This window comes from Propithecus coquereli, unplaced genomic scaffold (assembly GCF_000956105.1).
Source record: "Propithecus coquereli isolate 6110/MARCELLA unplaced genomic scaffold, Pcoq_1.0 Scaffold59, whole genome shotgun sequence".
Taxonomy (NCBI): domain Eukaryota; kingdom Metazoa; phylum Chordata; class Mammalia; order Primates; family Indriidae; genus Propithecus; species Propithecus coquereli.
The window spans coordinates 3,851,950-3,864,601 of record NW_012151840.1 but is presented as its reverse complement, the minus strand read 5'-3'; the positions used below and the strand labels follow the sequence as shown (position 1 = coordinate 3,864,601).

Here is a 12,652-nt window from a genome sequence, read left to right as displayed (position 1 = left end):
GTTTAGGCTGTTGATTCATTTTGAGTTGATTTTTGTATATGGTATGAGGTAGGGGTTCAATTTCATTCATTCGTATGTGGCAATCCAGTCATTCCAGCATTATTTGTTGAAGAGACTGTTCTTTCCCCCATTGAAGTGACTAGGCACATTTGTCAAATATCAACTGGCCACAGATGTACGGGTTTATTACTGGACTCTCAATTCTATTCCATTGATTCATATGTCTATTTTTATGCCAGTACCACACTGTTTTCAATACTGTAGCTTTGTACTAATAAATTTTGAAATCAGGATGTGTGAGTCCTCTGACCTTGTTCTTCTTTTTCAAGATTGTTATGTTGTTTAGGAACCCTTGCAATTCCATATGAATTTCAGGATTGTCTTTTCCTTTTCTGCAAAAAAGGCCACTGGAATTTTGATAGAGATTGTATTGAATCTGCACATTGCTTTCGGTAGTACTGACATATTAACAATATTAAGTCTTCAATCCATGAACATAGGATATCTTCATTTATTTAGGACTTCTTTAATTTCTTTCAGCAACATTTTGTAGTTTTCAGTGTACATACAAGTCTTTCACCTACATGTTAAAATTTATTCCTAGATATTTTGCTTTTTAGATGATATTATAAATGGAATTGATTTTTTTGTTTTGTTTTATATTTAGAAACAGGGTCTTGCTCTGTCACCCAAGCTGGAGTGCAGTGGCACAATCATAGCTCACTGCAGACTCAAACTGCTGGGCTCAAACAATCCTCCTGCCTCAGCCTCCTGAGTGGCTGAAACTACAGGTGTGCACCACCATAGCTAGGTAATTTTTTAATAATGCCAGCACTTTGGGAGGCCAGGGCAGGAGGATTGCTTGAGGTCAGAAGTTGAAGACCAACCTCAGCAACATAGCGAGACTCTACTGCTACAAAAAATTTTTTAAAAAATTAGCCAGGTGTGGTGATACACTCCTGTATCCCTAGCTACTCGAGTGGCTTAGACAGGCAGATCACTTGAGGCCCAGAAGTTTGAGGGTACAGTGAGCTATCACAGTGCCACTGTACTCCAGCCTGGGCAAGACCCCATCTCCAAAAAAAGAAAAAGAAAAGAAAAGAAATCTTTGCCTAGCCCCTTCACTAATGTTTTTTTTTTTTTTGAGACAGAGTCTCACTGTGTTGCCCAGGCTAGAGTGCCGTGGCGTCATCCTCGCTCACAGCAACCTCAAACTCCTGGGCTCAAGCAATCCTCCTGCCTCAGCCTCCCAAGTAGCTGGGACTACCGGCATGCGCCACCATGCCTGGCTAATTTTTTCTATATATTTTTAGTTGTCCAATTAATTTCTTTCTCTTGCTTAGGCTGGTTTCGAACTCCTGAGCTCAAACAATCCGCCCGCCTCGGCCTCCCAGAGAGCTAGGATTACAGGCGTGAGCCACCGCGCCCGGCCCCCTTCACTAATTTTTAAAAATTAACTACAAAAACTCATATTTATCTTATTTGCCATAAATACATTCTAGAATAAGGCCTAGGTATATAAATAAGCACATTTATCATTATTAAGTATCTTATTATGTTTAGTTCATTCTTTTATGCCGTCAAGAACTTTTTCGATATAATCTGGTAATCCATCTATTAACTGGCAGTCTTAGCCTCATGTTTCCTATGGTATGATAAGCATGCCTTTCTAGTCTTCACCCCAATCCTTTTCATTAATTCATCTTTCTATCTAAAGTAAGGAAATTCCTTCATTGTCACAACCCAAAACCCATTCAGGATCATTCGGTGTTGGGTTGTTCTTTCTTTGATGGAGAAACTTTCTGCAGCATTGTGAATCCTTTTGTTTTTCTTGATTCTAGGGCCTTATTATTATTCTTATTAATGATAACTGTAGTGCCCTCCAACCTTGCTATTTGTAACCCCAATTGCTTTCTAGGCAGGGTGGATTGCAATTTATAACCCCAATTGCCTTCTATGCAAGGTAGAAGGTCCTTTGTTCTGGAGATCAGCTAGATGGGGACAGGATCAGGGAAGACCTAAAGTTCTCCAGAGGAGAGGAGGAGACTATTACGAGGCTATAAAATAGAATGAAACAGATCTCCATGTTTTAATTTTAAAAAATTTGGTCACGATATAATGTTTATTTTTAAAAGCAAGAAGCAGAATATGTAGGACATAATCTTATTTTTGCTAAAAAACTAAACGAAACAGCAACCAAAGCAAAAAAAACTGTAGATATGTCTTCATAAATATTTGAAAAAGTAGAGAAGGATATACAACAAATTGGTGATACTGATAACTCAGGAGAGTGAGATTGGATGGGGAGGACAGGGTGTGGGGGGAAGAGGGTTCATTTCTACATTAATGTTAGAATTGTAATAATGAATTTTTATTACCTAAACCATTTGTTTTAAAATACAGAATAATCTAAAAGTTAGAGTAAGTCATGGGAGATTATGTTGATTAGGTAGGTGTGGAGCAGATAAGATTATGAAGGATTTTGGAGAATTCAGAAGGTTTTGAAAGGGTAGTTCAAGAATATTAGAAAAGTAGCAGGATTTTGAATGGGTTGGAATGCATGTAATCCCTAAGGAGATACATATACATGTGTGTACATATAATACATAGCATTGGCCAGAAGGAAGGAACAAATTTCAGAGACGTTTCTAAGAAAAATGTCAAAAGGTCTTTACTGACCGACTGAATCTGGGAGAAAAAAGGATGAACGTCAAAAACAAGCTTCTGCTCTTATGTTGCTGGGGGCAAATGCTGACACTGACACAGATGAAGCAATGGGAGGACAATGCAGAGCTTCCAGAAGCTTTTCTAATAATGAATCAGTGAATCGACCATTCCCAAATGCCTATTCACTTTAATTTATAATTTCTTAGATTATTTAAGATTTAGCACGTATTACATTACAGGGCTAGGTGCTCTGAGTTAGAGAAAGGTTGTTATCAGCTTTTTGGAGTTAATTACAGCAAAATGCTTTTATTTTTGAAAAGTTAAAATTTCCCAAATCACCACTCCATTTTCTACTTTGTATTAACAAAAAGGCAGTATGACGTAGGGGGCAAAGTGTGCATATTCTGGGACCAGGCCCTTTGGGTTCAGATCCTGGCTCTGACATTTCCTAAGCCATATGACCTGAATAAATTGTTGAACTTCTCTGTGCCTCAGTTTCTTCATCTGGAAAGTAGGAAAGATACTTAACTCAAGGTATAAATGAATTACAACATGTAAAGTATTTGGACCATTGCCTGGCATGTAGCAAGCCTTTGATAGACGTAAGCTGTCACTTTATTAATATTATATAAGAACTGTAGCATATACCCTGACCAACAGGTAAGCTACTAGAGAAGGGTAAATAAATTTTCCTATCAAAATATTTTTATGTCAGATTTTTAAAAAATAAGCACTACATTTACATGGTGCTTAATTTAAAAATTGTCTTTCTCTTTTTACGTGTCTGTTGTGGTGGGGTATCAGTGAAAACACAACAGACGAAGAAAAAAAAACAAAAAAACAAAACTAAAATAAAAATCGTGAAAACACACACAGTAAAATGTAAGTCTCTCTTCCACCCCATGTCTCAGCCATCCAGTCTCCTACCCAGAGACAACCAGTATTACAGGGGTTTTGGGTATGCTTCCAGAGATAGCCTATGTATCTCTGGATACAAATACATTTATACACTTTTCCCAGCTCCCACTTTTAAAAACCCATACACAAATGGAAGCATAACATAGACAGTGTTCTACACCTTACTTTTCTTTTTTCCAACCTATTACCTGCTTCCACTGATGCAGTAATGTTGACTTAAGTTTGTATTCCTCAGTGGCTAATGTAGTGCTTTTCACCTAGAAGGAATCCCAAGCATACACTATAGAACTGCAGACTCCCAGTGCTGGAATGTCATTTAGAGATCAGCCAGTCCACCTCTTATTTTATAGATAATTAACATACAGAAAGTCAAAAATTACTTGCCTAGGTATTACAGCTAATATAGATTGTAAAGAAATCAGTGAGTGAGCCAACTTAAAGGAGTATCCACAGCATTTCAATAAAAGCATATATACTTAAAATGTTAAAAGTCATTACAAGTATAAATAGGACTGGCTGTAGCTGTAGAGTAGTAGTGACTCTATATAGTATCTCTATAGTGATCTCATATCCACTAGTTCACATAATCCTCTCAAAGCTGACAGGTAGGTCCCCTTGTGTCCATGTCACAGAAAGTAAAACAAGCAGGGGTATTTATTTATTTATTTATTTTTTTGAGACAGGGTCTCACTCTGTTGCCCAGGCTAGAGAGCAGTGGCCTCATCATAGCTCACAGCAACCTCAAATTCCTGGGCTTAAGTGATCCTCCTCCCTCAGCCTTCCGAACAGCTGGGACTACAGGCGCGTGCCACCACGCCTGGGTAATAATTCTTTTTTAAAGAGGTATTAAAAATAGTGAAATATGATCTGTCTTTGGATCTATATAAGAGAATCCTACAGGACTCCTGAAAAAACGGAAAATGCTGTTGAGATGCACAGGTGAAGAACCAATCAGTAGAAATGGACTCACAGGCATTCAAGGCTACAATGCGTTCACTTTAGAACGTTCTACACTGGATTATGGGTGAGAGTACAATGACTTCAGTTACCTGGGTCAGTCTCACATACTCGAAGATGGTTCCATCATTTAGCAAATTTTTGCTGGAGCTAGTGCTGGCATAATTCTAATGATCTGTTTTGCACAAGTGGGTCAAAGCACTTTTTTGCAAAGTCTGGCTGGTAACTGCCATTGCGTGAGCACACACAGGTGATGCACTCTCAGCTCTGGGAGATAGCTCCATACCATCTGATGGCGTTTGCTCTGATTGCTTAAGGGTTGGGGCTCCGCTCCCTCCCCCTGCATTGCCAATTCGTGGCTAAGCTTCGTGTCTCCCAAAGCCACCCAGGGAGAGCGTCTTGCTTCCAGCACCCAACCAAGTTCTAGAAGGAGGGAGGAAGAGAGCAGAGGGCGACACCGCGCATGCGCATCGGTGCACGCAGGCGCAGTCTCTCTCCTTCCTCATCGCCTTGCACTCCCACCCAACCCCGGGTGTTGGCCGTCCCGCCCCCCGAGAGCAAAAAAGGAATCCGATTGGGCATTCTGGGTGTCCATCAGACCGGGCTCTTTTCTCTTCAATGCAATTGGCAGTCGGGGAAAAGGCCTGTCAGCCGCGGTCTTCCTACTCCTTGGAGACTCTGCGCCACCGCGGAAGCCGCCATTGGCGGAGGGCAGGGGCAGCGACTGCTCACTTCCGGCGCGGGCCTCGACGATTTCTCCCCCTCCCCTCGCCATCGCCCTCAGCCTTCCTACCCCCCGCCCTTCCACCATGGCCGCTTGTGTGTGGTGTGGGGAGAAGCTGGTCCTCGGTGTCCTCCTATAGCGCTTACTGCCTCACCTTCACCCCTCAGGGGCCGGATCCAAAGAAGCCTCGCTCCCCAACCCTTGGGGCACCAGCCAGGAAGGTTTCCTACCCCCTACTTCAGGGGCAGGACTCCTCTTTTTCCCCCACCAGGAAACGGGGTAGAAACTTAGGATTTCCCCTTCTCTTAGGGTCAGAAGCTCTTAGGGTCCACCACTTAAGGGGCGGAAGCCTCTCCTACCCTTCCCATAGGGGCACAGACCTTTACCCCACTGTACTTAGGCACTAACGGCTTTCCTTCAGCACTGCCACTGCAAAGTCAGGACCTAGAGGACCGCCCGCCTTCACCCGCTCCGCAGGCGCGGCCTTTTGGAGGGAGGAGTGGAGAGGACAGGGACCCTTGCCCTCCTCTCCCCCTACTTGTTCCTCTTGCCCCCGGTCCCTGGCAACCCAGAGTTTCCCATTTCTAGGACTCTCCACCCATCCACTCCCTGACCTTTTCCTGTCTCCTGGCTGCAGCCATGGAGTTACAGAAGGGAAAAGGGACAGCAGCAGCAGCTGCTTCGGGAGCAGCGGGAGGTGGAGGAGGAGGAGCGGGAGCAGGAGCCCCAGGAGGGGGGAGGCTGCTACTTTCAACCAGTTTGGATGCCAAGGATGAGTTAGAGGAGGTAGGTGTGGGGGGTGGGAAAGGGAGTTAAGAAATTGGGTTGAGGAGGGATACTGGAGCGGATTCGGGGTGAGGGTGGGGGTTGGGGGAGGAGGCCTTCAAGTTTTTTCTGAAGCAACACAAACTGCTCCAGCTTCCTGCTCCTGAAGGAAGAAGTGTGGGCCAACTTCCTGGACAGGTTGTCATAGAAACAGCAGCCACTAGTATGAAAATGGGTGGGGGGCACTGGTGAAGGAAGGGATATAGCATCCAGATTTACCGAATTTATTTTTGACATTCTCTTCCCACATACACACCATAGCTATTTTTACTATCAACCCTGTTTCAGACTTAGGTCATATATTGAGTTGAGAAGTAATGTGTGTTTGTGTATGTGTTTGGGGGCTGATAGAAGTGGGCAACAGACCTTGGACCCTCCTGTTAGATGCTTTCATGGATTTCATGTAGACACAGCCAGTTGCCAGTGATGTCAGCTGGGCATTTAGAATGAGCAAAGACTTAAAGAAAAGTGAGTAGTGTTTAGCTTGGAGGCATCAGCTACAGCAGTGGGGTGAGAGGGTGAATGGGACCTAGGGGACTCTCCTTCAGGGCCAGATAGCACACACACAGAGGAGAGAACGCATGTGTGCTGACAAAGAGGGTGGAGTGAGGCCATGTGATGGACCTGAATGGGGACCCCCTTCCTCCCCCACTTGTTCCTCTTGCCCCTGCTAGCCCAGAGTTGATCATCTGTGCCTTTCCACTGCTACACAGGAGGTGACATACTTAGGTGTATGAGACCCAGAAGTGGGACATGATCAACTCTTTGTAAGGCCTAGTACATGCAACTCAGTGGTTATCCAGGGACAGGATGAGGAAATGAACAGACCCTGGCTCTTCACTGGCCATTTCCCTACTTCTGACTTTGTTACTGCTCTTTATCAGATATTAGAGGGTGGGCAGGCAGATAAGAGAAACTCAGAGTTTAGATTTGAAAAAATGTTCAGATACAAGATAGTGGAAAATACATGCAAAAATGAACTTTGCGAATCAAGAGGTGGCTGAATAGCAACTTTGTGGATTATCCACCAGCAAATGTCTATTCATAGTCTGGCTTCTCATCATGCTTTTCCCCAGTTCTATGTGCATCTAGATAAATCAGAATTTGTTTTCTGTTGTCTCTTTTTATCAACTAAGGTAGATATAATTAGGAGTGAAATAATACTTCTAAAAATAATGTATTCCCAAAACAAGTGAAAATGATTTTAGGATTGCCTAGCAGTTTGAATTATCCACTTTTTTAGACATGGCCACTGTCATTGTCAGTATTCATTGAACCTTGTGTTCTAGCACTGGAGCTCTAGAATTGTAGAAAGTCAATAGTTGGCTGTTTTTGTTTCCTCCACCAGTTTGGGTGGAGGGGAAAAGACCCCAAGGGTTAGAGTCCTCATCATGATTCTTAGAGGAATCATTGTGTCTCTGCTTTAATTTGTACCATAGGACAGTAAGCATCCTGTTCTGAGCAGTGACGTATTGCTAGTAAATCAAATGATACAGCAGGAGGAGACCGCCAAAGAGAGGAAGCATTTATTTTCTTGCTTTTTTAGACTGTCTGAAAATGAACTTTCAACTGTTTCCAGGGAGAAGGGAGAAGGAGGGTCTCTTTCTTTTCTGATCTCCTTCATGATGTGGATGTTTCCTAGCATGTCTCAAACTGCCCCCTTTACTTTGCCCTTTGTCCTTTGCTTTTGAATTTTCCAGCAAGCCTTGTCACGCTATTTTTTCCCCCATGTGTGTGGTTCTTATCCCCACTAGACCAGAGTGTCTCTGAGGGCAAGACTTTGTGGCTTCTTCCTCTGGGTCTCCCCACAGATCCCTGCACACAGAAGTTATCAAAACCTGGTGTTGACCGACCGACCTCTGCTTGTTCTGGCTTGGTTATTTTCCATCACAGATCTACCTATTGCCCAGGAACACAGAGGTAGCTTCCTGACCATATATGCTTACTGCGTGCTGAGTCTGGTAGGAAAATAGAATGGGGGAGATCCAAGGTCTGCCTTTCAGAGCTTATCATCCAAAGGCTTGAGTTAACATACCCACAAGGAAGGTAAAAGGCGTAGTGAAGAGACTGAGGTCATTATAGCTGGGTGTGACTAGGAAAGGACCTTTAGAGGTCTGGAGTGTGAAGCACTGTAACTCTTCTACCCTAGGGAGCATTTGTTATATCCTTTCTTCTCTTTGGCCCTGTTCCTCCCTTTGAAGGCGGAAGTCTTCTTGCCCATCCCCATCCCAGTCTGGGGAGGGAATGAGATAAAAATAGTGCCAGAGATTGGAGGAGATTAGAACATGTAGTTCCTAGTGTCATGAGCCTTTGCAGCTCCTGGTTTTTCTGCCCAGGGGAGACCAGTCACTTGGATGTCAGGTTGAAACCAGGAGCTATGGTCCTAGAAGTCAGAATTTTCTCTTAAGCTATGGATAGTTCTCAGGGTTGCATTTGGTTAGAGGTATGACCCTACCAGGTTTTTCCCAAGGAATAATTCAGGTCCTTTCTGTGAGGAATCTCTAGGGAACGAGTTTCATTTCTAATTTTTGTCCCTTTAAATCATCATTTTGTATACAGGTGACTCTTGGTTGTAGAATACTTGGAACCCAGTTTTTCAATAACTCCTTACTGATACTGGTCTTTGGGGATTTTGTAGGTTGGATTGTATCTTCCTTTTCTGAAGATGGTGGAATCCCTCAGGGCCACCGACTTCCCACAAGGGCAGCAGTATTTATTGTACACTTTTTACCAAGCTGTGTATTCACCTGGCTGAGGGAGGGGAAATGGAGAGGTGAGAGGGATCCCTCCAATTTGATCTCCAACTTGAGCCTCCAGCTTTGGATTTACACTGGCAAGCAGAAAGGCCTCCCCCCTTTTTCCCCCATTCTATCTACTGTTGCTGTCATGGAAACCATGGTCAGGTGGTCTTGGTACTAGAAAAATGAGTTCAGGAGCTCCTAGAGATGGTAAATATTTACTCAGCTCTCTAAGGTGCCGTCATGGAGGGCTTACTTTGAACAGAGCCATTCTGCCAGCAATTGCTGGCAACTGCATGTATGATTCCATCTTTACTAAGGGACTCTAGAATCTGAAGGAAGAGGGGTACTGTTACTTGATTATAGGGATCTGGTTTCCTGTGGCTCTCTTTGAGAGGACATGGTCCTTCTGTCAACCTGAATGATTTATAGTAAGTTCTCCCATCCCTGTTTAGAAAACTAATTTCTGTAGTTCAGGAAGAATAGCATCTTCTTTACTTCTGTTCCCAAAAAAGGACTGGCACTCACATTTCTTTCCTCATTGCATTTATCCACCTACACAAATTCTGGACTCTTCCACTTTCTACATCCTTTGCTGGGCCTCCCTGTTCCAAGAGGCCACTTTTCTCCTTCACTGGGCAGTGACCCATAGAATTGACTAAAGCCTCTAAGCAGGGGAGGGGCCTAGAGAAACTGTTCAGTCCAAGGTCTCTTGAGTGTTAGATCACAGCCAGAGACTCAGCTAGGTAGCCAGCTTTGCAGAATCTTGATACAGGGTATATTAGTCAGAAGGTAGGTAGGAGAGAATGCTTTCAGCCTGATCAGGCACTTATCCATATCCTGTGGTAGGAGTTAGTTTTCAGGAATTTTTTTTTTTTAAGAGACAGCATCTCACTCTCACCCAAGTTGGAGTACACTGGCATGATCAGAGCTCACTGCAGCCTCAAACTCCTGGGTTCAAGTGATCCTCCTGTCTCAGCCTCCTGAGTAGCTGAAACTACAGGTACACACCACCATGCTTGGCTAACTTTTGTATTTTTTGTAGACATGGCGTCTAACTATGTTGCTCAGGCTGGTCTCAAACTCCTACCCTCCCAAAGTGCTACGATTACAAGTGTGAGCCACCATACCCAGCCAGTTTTTAGGAATTTTTAAGGACATTCCATTAGAGGTAGTGGCAGGGTATAGAGGGATGGGGTCTGGTCCTCATCAATTTAGTTGTACAAATTGCTGAGCTTCCTACAAATTGAACAGAGTCTGATTCTGAGGCTGTATGCTAGGTGCTTTCACATTTGATGTCTTGTCTAATCCTCACAGCAACTTTGTGATACAGACATTATCTCCCTTTTTTTGTTTTGAGACAGGGATCTCACTGTGTTGCCCAGGCTGGTCTCAAACTCTTAGACTCAAGTGATCCTTCTGCCTCAGCCTCTTGTGCAGCTGGGATTACAGGCACAACAGTTTAGACATTATCTCTATTTTTCAGATAAGAAAACCAGGGTTTAGAGAGGCTAAATAACCAAAGATTAGCCTAAGGCTAGCAAGCGGTGGAGGATTCCTTCTATACTCTGTTTCTTGTCAGTCACTGTGCTCTTTAGCTAGCTGCTGTTTGCCTTCTCTTGCCTCTCTGCTCTGTTGATTCAGCAGAAATTTCTCCCTTTGATGGGAAGCAATATCTAGAATTTTAGGATGCTGTGCTACAGTTTGTTCACCATCTCCCTCTACTCTGAAACTGCTTGTTAACCTAGGCTGGATACAGAGTTCCCCCAGATCTCCCAGCAAGGACAGTCTGGACCTAGCAGCTGAAGTAATTGATCCTCCAGTCCTTGATAACTATCTTGGGTAGAGAGGGATAAGATTTGAACAGAAAATCCAGCCTGAGGTTTTTCCTTCCCTCCTCTTATATAGGAGTTGGAACTAGGTAATGATGGATCTCAGAGCTTGTGGGAGAGGTGGGTTGCGAGAGTCACAGCTCAACTTTCATGTGATCTCACACTTCTTTTTCACAAGTACGCAGGTGCTGTTTATTAAGGCCGAACTGCTGATCTGACCTAATTTAGGGGATACTTAGACCTCACTGATGTAGTACTTTCAAACCCAAGCAGCTTTGGGCTTTTTTTTTTGGAATTTCTAACTTTGTTCAGAAGGGCTTATTTTAGGGTGAAGTTTTGTAGCTATGAGAGTTCCTTGTCTTAACACTGAGTTCTACACTGTGCCACCTTATATACTTTTACCTAGGTCCTTATACTTACACCTAGGTCCGTAGGATGGACCTAGACAACCTGAGAGTGATGGTCAAAGGAGAAACATGATTGTCTTTCGTTCTTAGTCTTTTTCCCATTGTCCTTATATGTCCGTTTCTCAAAATGCTGCAGTAGAATCACTTCTCAATAAGATATTTGACCTCTAAGATCAGGTGGAAGTAAACCAGCCTGCCTTTGTCCCTGTTTTGCCAGCATCGTTATCACTGGGAATTGGTTTTCCTTAAACAGTTTTTGGGTTAGTCTTGAAGATAAAGTTTTAAAGGACCCAGCAAGTGGTTTAGGTGATGGAGAGATTCACTGAGTTAACATGAGTCTTACCGTGAGATAACATTTTGTCAGTGTTTTATCAGTATCGCTTCTTCAGAACAGGGACCAGTGACTAAGATGTCCTTAGAATGTGGAGCACATGCCATGTTAGGGTTGGCCTTTGAAACCGGAGTGGCTGTTGGGTAGGCTTTCATGCAGCTATCCCCACCTTTGTCTAACTAGAGACCCTGGCAGGTTTTAGTTTGGTCGTTTGTTCTCCATCACTCCTTTCCTTTCTTCACGCTCTCATTTTTTAAGTTTGTTTTTAACATTTTGGGGGGACGTTTTGAACATAAAAAGGAAGAGAATCATATAATCTCCATGTAGCACATGGCAATCTTGTCTTTTTCTCTTTTAAACAAGTTTTATTTAGGAAATATAGAAGATCTACTCCACAGACAGTAGAGGCTCGTTCTCCCTGCTGAGGAGACAGCATGTTTGGTTTTTTTTTAATTGTTTAATTTAAACACTGGCTTCAGCAGTCTTGTTTTATATCCCCTCAGCTGCCTCTGGATTATTTTGAAGTAAATCCAAGAGCTGTCATTACATTTGTAAATACTTTATATGCATGTCTATGAGAGAAAGACTTTAAAAACCTTAGCCACAATACTTATATGATACCTAAAAACATTAACAATAATTCCTTAATATAAACAATATTCAATCAGTATTCAGATTTCTTTTGATTCTCTCATAAATTTCATTTTTAGTTGGTTTATTCAAATCAGTAATCAAATGAGGTCCACCCTTATATTCAGTTGATATGTTTCTTTAATTTTATAATAACTTTTTATTTTAAAATAATTTCAAGGCCAGCCTTTAATCCCAGCACTTTGAGAAGCCTAGGCTGGAGGATCGCCTGAGCCCAGGAATTCAAGACCAGCCTGAACAACATAGTGACACTGTGTCTCTACAAAAAATTTTTAAAAAATTTGGGGGGGCAAGGGCAACATACATAACCTAAACATCTGTACCCCCATAATATGCTGAAATGAAAAAACAACAAAAAAAAAGTTAGCTGAGCATGGTGACACACACCTATAGTCCTAGCTACTGGGAGGATCACTTGAACCCAGGAGTTTGCCATTACAGTGAGCTCTGATTGTGCCACTGCACTCCAGCCTGGGTGACAGAGTGAGACACTGTCTAAAATTTTAAAAAATGAAATAAAATAGAAATAAATAATTACAAACTTAAAAAATATAATACATAGGACTCTCATATACTCTTTACCCAGAGTCATCAATTATTAA

General features: G+C 42.7%; 1 protein-coding gene across 1 annotated transcript in view; it reads left to right on the top strand.

The window, feature by feature from the left end:
• The first annotated feature begins 5,330 nt into the window (after window positions 1-5,330).
• Window positions 5,331-12,652, top strand: part of INTS3 (integrator complex subunit 3) — a 40,721-nt gene continuing 33,399 nt past the window's right edge. The window contains exon 1 of the mRNA XM_012658500.1: window positions 5,331-6,052. Within this exon, the coding sequence (XP_012513954.1) occupies window positions 5,906-6,052 (147 nt within the window). The 5' untranslated portion in view covers window positions 5,331-5,905. The remainder of the gene's footprint in view (window positions 6,053-12,652) is intronic.